Source organism: Tenrec ecaudatus, chromosome 1, assembly GCF_050624435.1.
Source record: "Tenrec ecaudatus isolate mTenEca1 chromosome 1, mTenEca1.hap1, whole genome shotgun sequence".
In the NCBI taxonomy this organism is placed as follows: Eukaryota; Metazoa; Chordata; class Mammalia; order Afrosoricida; family Tenrecidae; genus Tenrec; species Tenrec ecaudatus.
Window position 1 is genome coordinate 14,062,328 of NC_134530.1, and position 15,261 is coordinate 14,077,588.

Here is a 15,261-nt window from a genome sequence, read left to right on the forward strand (position 1 = left end):
AAGGTTTCATGCACTCCTTGACTGGGCCCATCAACCCAGGGAGCTGTCCATTCCCTGCCATGTTCCTGTGGAGTTTGTATCCTAATGACTCTGCTCCCACCTGTTATCAAGAGTGACCTGTCTTATGGAGAAGGACATTGTGCTTGGTAAAGCAAAGGGTCAGGGAAAAAGAGAAAGATCCTTAAGAAGATGGACTAAAACAGTGGCTACAAAATGGGACTCAAGTATTATAACAACTATGAGGATGGTACAGGAACAGTTAGTTTTTAGGGTTTTCTTTTTTTTTCTGTCACACACAGGGTAGCCATGAATAGGAACTGATTCTGAAGCAACAAACTCACTGCCATCTAATCTATTCCAACTCAAAGACACCCTGTAGGACTGAGTAGAATCGCCTCTGTGGGCTTCTAAGACTCTAACTCTTTATGGCCAAAGAAAGCCTCATTTTTCTCCCACCAAAGCACCTAACAACAATGAAAAATCAAAATTCAAGACATGCAATGTATGCAGCAGTTACTTAAAATCTAGCTGTGAGAATGTGGTAGTTTATTTTTCAAGTTCACATTAATTCTTTCTCATGAAATATATGAGAAAAACAAGCAAAAGAGATTCCAATCATTATCCCTTCATATATGTTTTATTCTTTAACCCTTTTGATGTGTTTCCATCTGGATGTAGGAAGATAACATAGCACTTTGGGGCAAAGATGCAGCCTAGAAGTCCCACACTGGAGGCCAAGATGGAGAAAATCTCCACAGCCACCATGACCTTGCCCTGGGTGCTGTGGTAGACAGGGAGGAAGGTGACCCAGACACTGCAGAACACCAGCATGCTGAAGGTTAGGAACTTGGCTTCATTAAAGGCGCCAGGCAGGTTCCTGGTCAGATAAGCCAAGAACAACGTTCCCAGGGCCAAGGAGCCTAGGTATCCCAAGCCACAATAAAAGGCAGTGACTGAGCCCTTGTTGCACTCAATGATGATTATCCTGGGTTCAGAGTAGGTGTTTATGTCAGTGAAAGGGGGCGAGGTTCCCAGCCAGATCCCGCAAATAATCAGTTGGATAAGGGAACAAAAGGGAATCACAGAGTTTACAACCCCGGACACCAGTAACTGCCTCAGAATTCCTCCAGGTCTCAAGACCTTGAAGGCCAGAATCACAGTGATGCTTTTGGCCAAAACAGTGGAAACAGCCACAGTGAATATCACTGCGAAGGAGATGTTGCTGAGGATGCAGGTGACTGCGTTTGGACGGCCGATGAAGAGGAAGGAGCAGAGGAAGCAGAGGAGGAGGGAGAGGAGGAGGACATAGCTGAGGGTGCGGTTGTTGGCCTTGACCATGGGAGAGTCTCGGTACTTCACAAACACCCCCAAAACCATGGCCGTGACGACAGAGAAGCACAGAGCTGTGCAGGCCAGAGCCATCCCCAGTGGGTCTTGATAATCCAAGAAGGTCACACTCTTGGGTAGACAGCGAGTCCTCTCAGTGTTGGGGTACTGACTTTGGGGGCACTCCATACATTGATCACTATCTGGGGAGAAAAGTGAGAGGGAGTATGAGACAGAGGAAACAGTGACTTCTTTCAAATCTTAGGATGATTAGGTATATGGTTTTATTTGTTTTGTTTTAATTTTTTCTTCTCTATATCTACCTGATAACTCTGATTTTTAAAAAACCCACATATAATCTTTCATGAAAAGTTATGTAACTTGTCAAAATAGCTGTTTGATGCATTTGACTCAACTCGACTAATGGAATCGCCAGAAATGCAGAGCAGGACTGAGCTCCCTGGGGTCTGCCATGTATTTGATCTCTTGGAAGCAGATCAACAGGTCTTTGTCTGAGGCACCTCTGGGTGGGTTGAGAATATAGTTGCATGCTTAACTGTTTGTGTTACCCAGGGCCTCTTAAAGGCTCATAAGAATTTAGAGAAATCGATTGTGGGATTTTGTCAGTTCATACCTGTTTGATTAGATATTCTTTTTTCTGGACACAAAATACAATCAAAGCAGCAGAAAGGCTGCCCTTCCTGCAGAATTCTCATAAATCCCAGGCCACAGCTCTTGCTACACACAGAGTGGGGCATCTGAAAGAAAAGAATCATTAATAATAGTTTGATAATATTATATAAAGGAATCATATCATATAATGTAATTATATTGACTAACATTGTTTTGTTGTTGTTAGTGACATTGTATAACCTCTTGTTCTAAAGGGCTCTTGACTCGTAATGGTCCTATTCTTCCAGACTGGTAATGACCCTAGTGATTGGACTCAATGTCCTTATAAGGCAAAGTCCAGTTGCCCATTTGGATTCCAAAACTGTAATCTTTACAGAGCAAGTTGACAGCCCTCTTCTCTTATAGCTCCTATAGGTTCCAACAACGAACCTTTCAGGCAGCCATGAAGTGCTTTACTTTTGCACCCCCAGGGATCCTCGCCATTGCTTTAAATTCCTCAAAACCCATTTTGAGCGAAAGCAACACAATATGAGGATCCGTCCTGTTGATGCAAGTCAAATAGAATTCTTTTTCTTTGGTGGGAAAGAAAAAACCCAAATGAGGAAAGCCAGTTTCAATTGTATGTGCAAGTCCCCAGATTATGTCCTCTCCTGTTTCTGTACACAGACGTCCTGGGGGGGCGGGGGTGGTTGTGCTAAACTACTAACAACGTTTGGCTATCTGAACCCACCGAGCAGCACCACAAAATGTGAGCAACCTTCTTCTATAAACATTCGAGTCAATGAAACCCTACTGGTCCCAGTTCTACTCTGTCACAATGGGACGGCCAGGAGTCATATTCAACTTGACAGCAACAGAATCAAGGGTTGTGGTTTTTTAAAATTTTGTTTGTTGTGCATCTCAAATAGCAAAATTTCAACCATGTTCAGTAAATACTGTCTTTGTTATTGTTCTTCATGGGGTTTTCTTGTTCTTTTCTTTTTTATAAATAGTTTTAATTTTCATATTATTCACAAATCATGCAAATCAATAGTTCAATCACATCAAGAAGAGTTGTACAATCATCACCACCATCAGTTTTAGAACATTTTCTACATTATCATACTCATTGTTATTAGCTCCCCATTTAACCCCATCCTCCCCTGCCATACCCTCAAGGACCCATTAATCCAGGTTGTACCTCTATAGATTTAACTGTCCTGGATTTTATATACAGAAAAACATTAAAAGACAAACAAACAACAGCAACAAATACAGCACACAAAAAAACAACTAACAAGAATAACAAGATAAACCAGATAATAACCTCAATTAAAAACTGGTTTATTACAAGCGGCCATCAAGCTCAGAAGCAAAAAAGCCCACATGGAAGAAGCACACCAGCCAGTGCGATCACGAGGTGCCCAAGGGACCAGGTGTAAGGCATCATGCAAAAAAAAAGTTATAAGTGTGTGTATGTGTATATATGTATATATGTATGTGTATATATGTATATATATATCATATTAAATGAAGGGGGAAGTGCAGAGTGGAGACCCAAGGTCCAAGTGTCGGCCAATGGAGATCCCCTCATAGAGGGGTTTAGGAGAGGAGATGGGTTAATTAGGGTGTGAGGTAGTATCGATGAAGAACACAGCTTTCCCCCAGATCCTGGATGCTTCCTCCCCCCAACTACCATGATCCGAATTCTACCTTGCAGGGCTGGATAGGACAGAGGCTGTACACTGGTACATATGAGGGTTGGAGGTACAAGGAATCCAGGGTGGATGATACCTTCAGGACCAAGGGTGTGAGGGACGATGCTGGGAGAGTGGAGGGTGAGTGGGTTGGAAAGGGGGAACTGATTACAAGGATCCACATGTGACCTCTTCCCTGGGAGAGGGACAGCAGAGAAGGGGGGAAGGGAGACTCCGGATAGGGCAAGATATGACAAAATAACGAGGTATAAATTACCAAGGGCATATGAGGGAGGGGGGAATGGGGAGGGAGGGGGGAAAAAAAAGAGGACCTGATGCAAGGGGCTTAAGTGGAGAGCAAATGCCTTGAGAATGATTGGGGCAGGGAATATATGGATGTGCTTTATACAATTGATATATGTATATGTATGGATTGTGGTAAGAGTTGTTTGAGTCCCTAATAAAATGTAAAAGAAGAAAAGAGAAAAAAATGATTAGGGCAAAGACTGTACAGATGTGCTTTATACAATTGATGTATGTATATGTATGAACTGTGAAAAGAATTGTATCAGCCCCAATAAATTGTTAAAAAAATAAATAAATAAATAAAATAAAAACTGGTTTATTGCAGATACAGTTAGATTAAAATTCAGCATCCTACCATTTGATCTCCTTTAATATCCATATTAATTTGTTCTAGTTTTTAATATTTTTTCTTTCTTTTCAGTAAATATTCTTTCTGTTTGAGCAGTTAGTAAATTAAATTTCAAAATCAGTTAATAGGTTAGAGTCTATTTGGGTGAGATAGATACAAATATATCTCCCTTAAATTAATTCTGACCAATGTTGACCACACATCCAGTCCCAATCCACTCAGTGATGAAAAGAAAAAAAAGTTTACAGCCAAGAAATCACTATGAAGTAATTCTAGTCTGTAAAGCATGATATCACCTTAATTAAAAGTATTCTTTAAAATCCTTTGGTACTAACAACAAATTAATGATATATTAATAAATGCAGATTTTGTAGTGAGTTGCGTGGTTACACAATTATTCTCATATCTTGTCTCTTCTTTGGCTTGTAGTTGAAGAATGCATCTAACCTCTTCAAATCCAATAGCGCATTCTATCAGCTCCTCCTGGATCCTCAAACTGTGACCATGTAGGCCCTGGGGGAAAAACTCCCCTACTTTCACGTGAAATTCAAAACCTTCAGGAAAATTCCAATAATTAAAAATCTCATATTTTGACATCTCATATCTGTTTCCATCCAGTGAGACATGTTCTCCAGCGCTGTTTTCCAGTTGGGTGTGTTTTAGGAATTGGTGCAGCTGAGGGAAAGCATTATGATGAAATGAGAACAGCATGGGCATTAGAGACAGAATACTCAGACAGGCTTTCTTCCCCTCTCTCTTCCTCTCCACGTACAGAATATGGTACCTATTCTGATGGTCTGAAGAATCAGATGCCTTAACCTGCTCCAGGAAAAAAACCCAAGCTCAAATTCACAGAGCAATTCTGACGCATGATACCCTAAGTATTACCGATTTGAAATGCTCCGTGGCAGTTTCTCCACCAATTGCCTGTCAGTGTTTCCTAATGTGGTGGCTTTTGTGTTGCTGCGATGCTGGACGCTATGCCACCAATATTTCAAATGCCAACAGGGTCACCAAAGTGAAAAGGTTTCAACAGCAGCCAAGAGAACAAAGGTTGTATTGATTGGGTCAACCTGCTACAGAAGACTTCTTTAAAGTGTTGAAAAGCAAAGTCTTGATAACTAAGGTGTGCCTAATCCAAGTGATAATATTTTCCATCGCCTCATATGCATCTGAAAGCAGAACATTAAATAAGCAGAGCCAAAGGAGACTTGGGGCATTTAAATTATAGTACTGGCAAAGAATATTGGCAATAACATGGATCGGCAAAACAGCAAACAGATTTGTCTTGGAAAAAATCTTGCCAGAATGCTCCTTAGAGCCAAGGATAATGAAATTTCATCTCACATACTTTGGACATTTCTTCAGAAGAGACCAGTCTCTAGAGAAGGACATCATGCTTAGTAAAGTAGCTGGGCAGTGAAAATAAATAAAAGGAGACCGTCAATAAGATGAGTTGACACAGTAGCTGCACCAATGGGCTCAAACATAAGAACTATTGTGGGGATGGCACAGGACTGGGCACACAGGGTTGCACACTGGGTTCTGTTGCACACAGGGTTGCTATGAGTCATAACCAACTCACCAGCACTTACAACAATGAGATTTTCTTGGCTGTAATTACCAGACCGTTTTTCCCCATGGTGTCCCTGATTGATTTTTAACCACCACACGTTAGGTGGTAGGCTACAACAAATCAAATCCTTTCTGCCACCGGTGGCCCAGAGGTTATTCATTAAACTATCCTATAAACTATATTTCTGATGATTATTTTAGGGATGGTCATGACTTAAAACGCTGACCATTGGTTTTCTTTAGGTTCTTGGAGAGACTTTTCAAATGCAAAGAAAGATGCTTTGTCAAAAATCAGTTGACCATAGATGTATGCATTTATTTTTGGAGTTTCCATTCTATTCCATTTGTCCATATGTCCATTATTAGACCAGTACCCCTCATATCCCCTGGAAAACATTAACAAAATAGAAACTATACCCTCTCCCATCGAGTATAGTCAGAATCATAGCAATTCTATAGTGTCTGATACTCTAACATTTAAAGGGCCAGATAGCCTTATTTTTCTTCCATTTTTGAACCACTGATATTTTTAACTCCTGTAGGGTTTTAGTATGTTTTCAGCTGTTAGGTATGTTTGAAATGAGAAATTTTAGTATCTTAGGAAGTATGAGTACTATGCTATTTCTCAAGATTAATTTAGCTATTCAAGGTTTCATTATAATTTTATAACTCAGTAAAACACTTTCAGATGCCAACACACCATTCATGTACATCAAATATAAGAAGAAGCTTTACCTGCCAGGGGAGAAACCCAGGGAGTTTGACTTCTATCAGGGATCCTGTTTCTTCTCCTCCCATAAAAATCATTTCATGGAGGGTTTGGGCCACCAACTGTACAGTGTTATAGATATACTTGATGGATTTCATCATTTTAATGTCCATAAAAGACTTAGGTAGAGATGCCAACGAGGCATTGTGTGGGCATGCAAAATTTTCCCCACATACAGTTCCTGCAAAGGAGCAATTGAAAATGTGGAGCCATAATTTGGCAAGGAAAAAATCTTCTGGGTACTTGGAAGGATTCACTGTCCTCAAAAAGTGCTTGAAACCAGGTATCTCTGAACTCTGGTGTACAAAGTAAAAAGTTCCATGGAAAGTATTTAAGAAGAGGCTAAGTCCTAATTCAAACTCTTCCCATTGTGATGCGGTGATCCATACCTTGTGGGTTGTTAAGTGATGGTCTCCTGCAAGGACCAGAGCAATTGATGTAATTCCGTCACCATAAACAATGACCACATTTGCAGATGAGTCTAATATTCTGAGAATGTTGGTGAAATCTTTTGGCCTGTCAATTTTCTCTGTTACAGAAATTTTTTCCATAAGTGCCATGCAGACACCTTTGATGGCCATTTCTCTTCTAAGGTCCCAAAGAAACTGATCACCTTTTACATCATCTGACACTAAGATATTGACCCAGGTCCATTCAAAATGGATCAGTAAGGAGACCATCCCTGAAGCCAGACCATTATGTTTGGGAGCCATCTGGTAGAGAGAGGAAAACTGGTCCTTATTTCTCAACAAAGGATCAAAAGAGCCACAGAATATCTGAATCAAAAGAGAGAAATGTTCCACATGGGTTCTTGAAAGCAAAGTTATAAAGACAATTGCAGAAAAGCATGGTAGTTACCCCAAGCTAAGCTGCACGCCATAGGGTTTTCAGAGTCAAGACCTTTTGGTAGCAGATTTCCAGTGATCAGGTGTTATGGTAGTGGGCCTTTTTAGTTGATCCAAACTCCCAATAACCCAATAAGACAGTAAAACTATCCTGGAGGTTCTCAAAGCAGGATATTGATAGGAGCAGATCTCCAAGTCTTTCTCTCATGGAGCAGCTGGTGAGTTCCAACTGCTGAGTGCTTAACCAGTGCATCACTGAGCTCCGTTAGCTAACATTTATATTCCCGAATATAACACAGTGGGTATGAAGCAATATTCAGTGTCAGATAAACTGACTTCAAATCTTGACATTGTTGTGAGTAGTTAAAGGACTGTGGACAAGTTCCGTAACCCTTGTCCATTTTAGTTCTCACATCTGTGAAAGTTGAGTAATGGCAACATGACACTGGCACTATAAGGACTAAGCATTTTACTATCTGTAAAGAATATTAAGAACTTCAGTTTACACCTGGCAGCTTAGGCTGATGCTCTAAATCCACTACATGCAGCAAAAATTAAAAGACAGAAGGAAGAGGAGGAGGAGGAGGAGGAGGAGGAGGAGGAGGAGGAGGAGGAGGAGGAGAAGAAGCTAAAACCTAGAGTTCTCAATCTTACAGGTAAAAGAGATGAATGACCAGACACCAAATGGAAAATTGAAGGGAGAATCTAATTCAAGGAAAGAGAAACGTGGCAAATTCTCAGTAGGTGAACTATCCACCCAAACCCCCTATTTACAAAGAAGCCTCCAATCCAGGGAACTGGGAGAGAGAGCTGTGACCCAATCCCTTGTTCCCCATACTACTCATTTGGGCAGAGTGATACTTGAGAACTCCTCTAATCCCACAGTGAACAGTTGTACCCCTCCTTCACATATCTGGGAGGCAAGTGCTCCCATTGTTAGATCAGAAAATCAAGAGGTAAGGAGGGCAATATTTGGAGGACAGGTGCTAGAAATAGAATCCCAGTGTCCTAGGGTTTGTGGTTCAGACCTCCCCTTATGATTGTCACCCTTATGAGTGATTCAAGGGGTTGCTGCAATGCTCTAAGCTCACTTCATCTGCCCACTGGCTCTCCACATCCCTTGCCAGGTCCTGGGGGGACAGTATCCACTGCCCCTCTCTGTGCCCGAGGTCCAAGACCAGTCCATGCAGTAATTACCCCAGACTGCTGTCTGAGCATGGTCATAATCCCAGGCCCGTGATAGCCTCGGAAAACTAGCCACAGGAGCCCACTCCAGCACTACCCTCTCTGCTCATGCATTCTCTTGCTTTGAACCTCTCATCCTTGCTTGGGAGAAGATCAGCCACCACCTTTCCCCTTCTCCCAAGCTCCATGTGCGAACTGCTAGTGTGGGTAACATAAGATAATTAGACACTTAATTTACTACAATCAGAGAGCCCCTGGGCTATTTACCCAGGGGAGATTGTGGATCTCTGGAGCACAGCCTATGGAGTCTCAGAGGGGTGAGCAGGGAAATAGCTAAAAGGGCAGCATGGAGAACTCAGACCCAGTGAGCCCCAAATCCACTCAGCCAATCTAATCCCCCTGTCCTGGGGGAGAGTACAGCCCCGATACCAGGAAACCCTACAAGCCCCTTTTAAGAAAACTTAAAAGACCCCCCCCCTAGGCTACTTAGATAGGTGACAGGAATAGGCCCCATCCCCACTTGACCACTTCTACCACCCCCATCCCCTCTGACCTGATTCACCAGAGGTACATTCTCTCAAGGTAATAATTAATTCAATCACAAGAACACAGCACTCAGTAATACCAGACACCAAATTAACCCCTCTGGCCTGGATCTCACCCCCTCTCTGACACCCTACAAGACCTTTACTACCACAAGAAAGTAAAACATCATACCATCAAACACTATCCCTACATAATACCCAGGGTTGATAAGGGAGCCTGGTTGAATCACTGTACTCCTCCTTTACCCCAACCATGATAACCTCTGGAACCTGTTCCCTTCACATCAGCAACACACAACCTCCTTTAAACTCACCAGGTATAATTGCAGCTTTCTAGGGAGAGAGCCGGCCCCCAGGGAGAGAGTGGATCAACTTGTGCTCGTGGTATAGCTAATTCCAGATAGTTATTAGACATATTCGCACTAGCTTCTGAGAAAGAAAACACAGGACTCCTTTCCACGCCACAGGAATTGGGACTCAGCGACCTTCCCCACCCCTGGCAAGGTTGTCAGCGAACAAAGAGTCCCACTGGCCCTATCCAGAGCACCCTCTGAATAGAAGCCCCTCCTCACAGGGGCACCCACAATAACATCCTATGTCCACCTTGGGGTTGTACATAAGGAGAGGGGAACTTGGAGTTGGGCAGCAACCTACTATAAAGGGGCCTTCTGTTATAAACACAAATAATTAAATATCTGCACTTTCCGTTTCACAATTTACAGGGTTGATGAGGAACCCTGGTAGATTTAACATACCAATCATCCACCCCAACACAACATCTAGAACCTGCTTACACACCTGGACAAAACCTACTCTCCACCAACTTACCAATGAAATACGTATTTCATATAGCCTTCTGCACCCAGGTCACTGTGAATGCCAGGCTGCCCATATGAGATCAGCCTACCCAGTGCCACCCTCACTGGTGAAGACACACCTGGCATTTCTGCTAGTGATCAGAGACTGCAACCAGTCTATGCACAAGTCTCTTGAGTAGCTCCCTTCCCTGATATGGGCCATGAGGTCTAGCCCACACTACAAGCTATTGACCTGCCCAGCACCACCCTTTCTCCCCGTGTTTGCCCCACATACCCTGTGTGACAGAGCCACCTATGTCACCCACCAAATAAATACCTCTGGCTGTCAAAGGAGGGAGTCAGCCCCAGTGAGATATAGGTGTAGCTCAATCCCACAGCACAGTTGGCTCTATGTAGTCCCTAGAGTCATTTTTACCAGCCTCTGAGAAAAAAATCACAGGGCTCCTCGACTCCCAGAAAAATGGTACGGAGCTCCACCAATATGCCGCACAAACAACAACCCACATCAGCAGTCACTACAAGAAAGCAAAATGTAATGTCTGAGGAGGACCCGAACCTAGTAATGTACATAGAAGAAGCAGACTTTGAGCCATCAGAGAAAGAAATCTTCAGTGTGTTGCTTAGAGTCATATAGGATGTGAGGGAATCAATACGGAAAAAGGATGAAAAAATAGAGAGGGTAGAGTCCACTTACTGAAGGGAAATACAAGTGTTAAGGGATGATGCAGCAGAAGCAAAGCAAGTGGTAAAAGACCTTACCAACAGGCTAGTAGAGGCAGAGAATCATATCAGCGACCTTGAAAACAGACCAGCAGAATTCAACAAATGTGAAAGAAAAACAAGATAATCAAAGAAATTGAAGGAAACCTGAGAACAGTGTGCGATGCTATGAAAAGAAACAATATTCATATAATTGGGATACCAGTGCAAGACATAACAAAAAATCAACAGCCAAGATAGCGAGGGAATTCCTGCAAGAAAACATCCCCAATTTAATGAAGGAGCATCAGATAATCATCCAGGAAGCAGAGAGGACACCAATTACATTAAACCCCAAGAAAACAGACCAACGTATACAGTAGCCAAATTATCCAATTTTGAAGAAAAGGAGAAAATCATCCGAGCAGCTGGAGGAAAAAGTGTAGTCATCTATAAGCGTAATCAGATAATAACAGGCTCAGACTTATCAGCAGAAACCATTAAGAGGAGGAGAGAATGGAGTAGCAGCTGCCAAAAGTTGAAGAAGAATAATGGTAAACCAAGAATCCTCTATCCTGCCAAACTATCCATCAAAATAGACGGCGAGGTAAGGGTTTTTTCACATGAGGAAAAATTTAGAGACTTCCTAAAAAAAAAACCACCACCACCACCAACAAAAAAGCAGCATTACAAAAATTACTTTCCAACTCACTTTGGCTAAAAGAACCACACCCACAGAGCACAAACGTGAGACCACCACATAATATAACACTAACCAGAAGTCAGAGCACTGAAAGCAATGCCCAAGACATCTTTGGCCCAACGATGAAAAGAAGGTAAGAATGAATTCCTACACACCTGCTAAGGAGGACGGAAGGAAAATGTCTATCACAAAAAGTATGAGATGACAGCAAAGAATCCACAGATGCATATAATAACTCTGAATGCCAATGGTCTCAATTCCTCGATCAAATGAAAAAGGATAACAGACTGGAGTGGGAAACAAAATCCAGAATTCTGTTGTCTGAAAAAACATCTTAACCTCACAGACAGAAACAGGTTGAGGATCAAAGGTTGATAGAAGTTATATCAAGCTAATGACACTCTAAAATTAGCAGGAGTTGCAATTCTAATCTTTGTCAAAATCGATTTCAAGGTGCAGGACATAACAAGAGATAACTATGGACATTATGTAATAGTTAAGGGATTAGTAGACCAAGAGCTAATGAACATAATAAACATATATTCACCCAACAAGAGACCCATGAAATATGACAATCAAATCCTTCAAAAGAAGAAAAAAGAAATCACAGGATTGACAATCATAGTAGGAGACTTCAATACACTGCTCTCTGACAGAGATAGGTCAGAAGGAAAGAAGCTCAACAAGGAGGCTACAGAATTATACAATTGGATAATTCGACTGTTAGACATATTCAGAGCTCTCCACCCAACTGCCAAAACATTCACATTCTTTTCCAGTTCACAAGTATATATTTGAAAATAGACCAGATGCTGGGACACAAATCAAGTTTGAGCAAATTCAAACAAATAAAGGTCACTCAGACTTCCTTATTTGACCACCATGGCATAAAGCTGGAAATCAACAACAAAAAGATTTAAAAAAACAAGGGAAAATACGTGAAGGATGAATAACTTACTTCTTCATAAGCAGTAAGTATTGGGCCAAATTAGAGATGAAATTAGGAAGTTTCCAGAAACTAATGAGAATGAGAATACCACATACCAAAATCTATGGGATACAACAAAGGCAGTTATCAGAGGATGCTTGATGGCAATAAATGTGGAGATCAAGAAGGAAGATACACTTATGGTGGATACACTATCACAAAACCTTCAGCAGTTGGAACAGAGTCAACAGAATAAACCTTCTAATAGCAAAAGAAAATAAATTATAAAATCAAGGAGGAGATAAATGAGTGGAAAAACAAAACACAATGGAGAAAATCAATTCATCAAAAAGCTGGTTCTTCTAAAGCAGTGATTCTTAACCTTCCTAATGCCATGACCCTTTAATACAGTTCCTAATGTTGTGGGGACCCCCAATCATAAAATTATCTTCATTGCTACTTCATAACTGTAATTTTGTGACTGTTGTGAATCAAGCAACCCCTGTGAAAGGGTCGTTCGACCCCCAAAGGGGTCATGACCCACAGGTTGAGAATATTTGTAAGGTTCAACAGAATTGGCAGTCTGTTGGAAAACCTAGGAATAGATAGGTAGGAACAGATGTCAATATCCAGGTTGAGGGATGAAATGGGGGAAATTACCACAGACTCTAATGGAATTAAAGACATGATAATAACAATAATGCAGAAAAAGCATTTGACAACATTCAACACCCATTCCTAATTAAGACACTCAAGAAGATAGGAATGGAAGGAAATTACCTCAATATAACTAAAGTTATATATGAAAATACAACAATCAGCATTACCATCAATGGAGAAAAATGAAAACATTCCCACTGAAAAAGGGAACCAAACAAGGATGTCCCTTGTCCCCACTTTTATTCAACGTCATCCCGGAGGTCCTAGCTAATATACGGCAATTGAAGGGTATCAAAAATAAGTCCGATGAAAGAAGAAGTGACATTATTGCTATTTGCAGATGATGTAATTTATATATTGAGAATCCCAAAGGCTGCACAATAGGAATGCTGGAAGTGATAGAGGAATATGGTAGAGAGGCAGAATACAAGATAAGCAAGCAGAAGTCAATTGGATAGCTATATACAACTGATGGGATTGCAGAAAATGAGATTAAAAAGGTAGTACATTCCACAATAGCCAAGCATAGACTGAAATATCTAGGGATATATTTAAACAAAAAAAACCCCAAAAGATCTCTATGAGGAAAACTATAGAACATTATTATAAGAAGCCAAAAGGGACCTTCACAAATGGAAACCTATCCCATGCTTGTGGATAGGTAGACTCAATAATATAAAGATGTCAATCCTACCTAAGGCACTAGATAGTTTCAATGAAATCCCAATACAAATACTAGCATCATTTTTCAAAGAAATGTAAAAACTGACTGCCAACTTCACATGGAAAGGGAAGAAGCTCAGAATTGGAAAGAACTCCTTAAGAAGAAGAACAAAGTGGTCAGGCTTGCATTTCCTGTCTTTGAAACTTATTATTGAGTCGTGGTTGTCAAAACAGCATGGTGCTTGTATAATGAGAGCTACCCAGACCAATGGATAACAGATAATCCAGAAATAAAAACAGCAGAATACAGACACTGATCTTTGATAATGGCCCAAAAAATATCAAATGGGAAGCAGATGCCCCTTTTAACAATTGGTGTTGGAAAACCTGTATATCAACCTGCAGAAAAATTAAGCAAGAGCCTTACCTCACCCCATACACAAGGACAAATTTAAGGTGGATCACGGAACTCAAGGTAAAACCCCAAACTATCAGGATTATCAAGGAAAAATTGGGACAAAGCTAAGAAACTTAGCACAGAGAATACATGGGGCTTCAGTAACAATAAAGGATACACACCCAGAGGAAGATAAAATAGACATGTGGGACATACTAAAGATAAAACACTTTGTGTCCATCAAAAGACCTCATCAAGAGAGTAATAAGCAAGCCCACAGGCTGGGAAAATATATTAGTAATGACATATCAGACAAAGGTCTTATTATTAAAATCTACAGAACCCTGCAGCAAGAAAAAAAATGAATAGCCCACTGAGGAGGTGGGCCAAAGTCTTGAACAGAAAATTCACAAAGAAAGAAACCCAAATGGCCAATAAACATACGGGAAAATCTTGTAGATACGTGCAGCCACTGTGGAAAGCAATTTGGCAATACCTAAAACAGACGGAAATCGAGTTAGCTTATGACCCAGCAATTCCACTACTAGGCATATACCCAGAAGAAATAAGAAACAGGCCAAGACCAGACATCTGCGCTCCAATGTTCATTGGCCAATGGTATGTTTCAGCTCACTAATGCCCAGGATATAGATCTTCTTGCATTCCATTGAACTTTGGACCACTTCCAATTTTCCTAAATTCATACTTCACACCTTTCAACTAACCACTAAACGATTTTTGCATCTGTTTTCTCCTTACCTTCACTTGTGCCCCATCACCAAATAAAGATTGCAAGGCTCCACTTCCACAGGCTTTGCCCTACTTACTCTCTCCACCCCCCGCCCACCCGCCACCAAATCAGGTCCTCTTCAGGCACATTTCAAGTGCCCTTGAATCTGAAGGTCCTATCTGCAGGCAGTATATCTGGCAATTTGCTGCTTCCTTTGTTTAAGCTTACAGGACTTTAAATGCTTCGAAACTATGAATAAGGTTTGCCACGGCTTCTTGGCCTAAAGTGGGGAACCAAATTCTTTTTCACTGTCTGTTCTTAGTCTGGAAGCTCCACTGAAACTCATTCACTCTGAGTGACCTTGATGGCATTTAAAATACCAGTGACATATCTCCCAGCATCACGGCACCACACAAGCCATCACAGTACAACAAACTGACGGAGAGGTGTAGGA

The 15,261-nt window shown here is 41.3% G+C and overlaps 1 protein-coding gene across 1 annotated transcript in view; it reads right to left on the minus strand.

The window, feature by feature from the left end:
• Positions 1–618: 618 nt before the first annotated feature.
• The window catches only part of LOC142443957 (vomeronasal type-2 receptor 116-like), a 29,029-nt gene continuing 14,386 nt past the window's right edge, over positions 619–15,261 (minus strand). Inside the window, exons 4-7 of the mRNA XM_075545073.1 lie at positions 7,024–7,410; positions 4,738–4,965; positions 1,961–2,084; positions 619–1,529 (exon numbers count right to left, since the gene is read on the minus strand). Coding sequence (XP_075401188.1) covers positions 619–1,529; positions 1,961–2,084; positions 4,738–4,965; positions 7,024–7,410 — 1,650 coding nt within the window. The remainder of the gene's footprint in view (positions 1,530–1,960; positions 2,085–4,737; positions 4,966–7,023; positions 7,411–15,261) is intronic.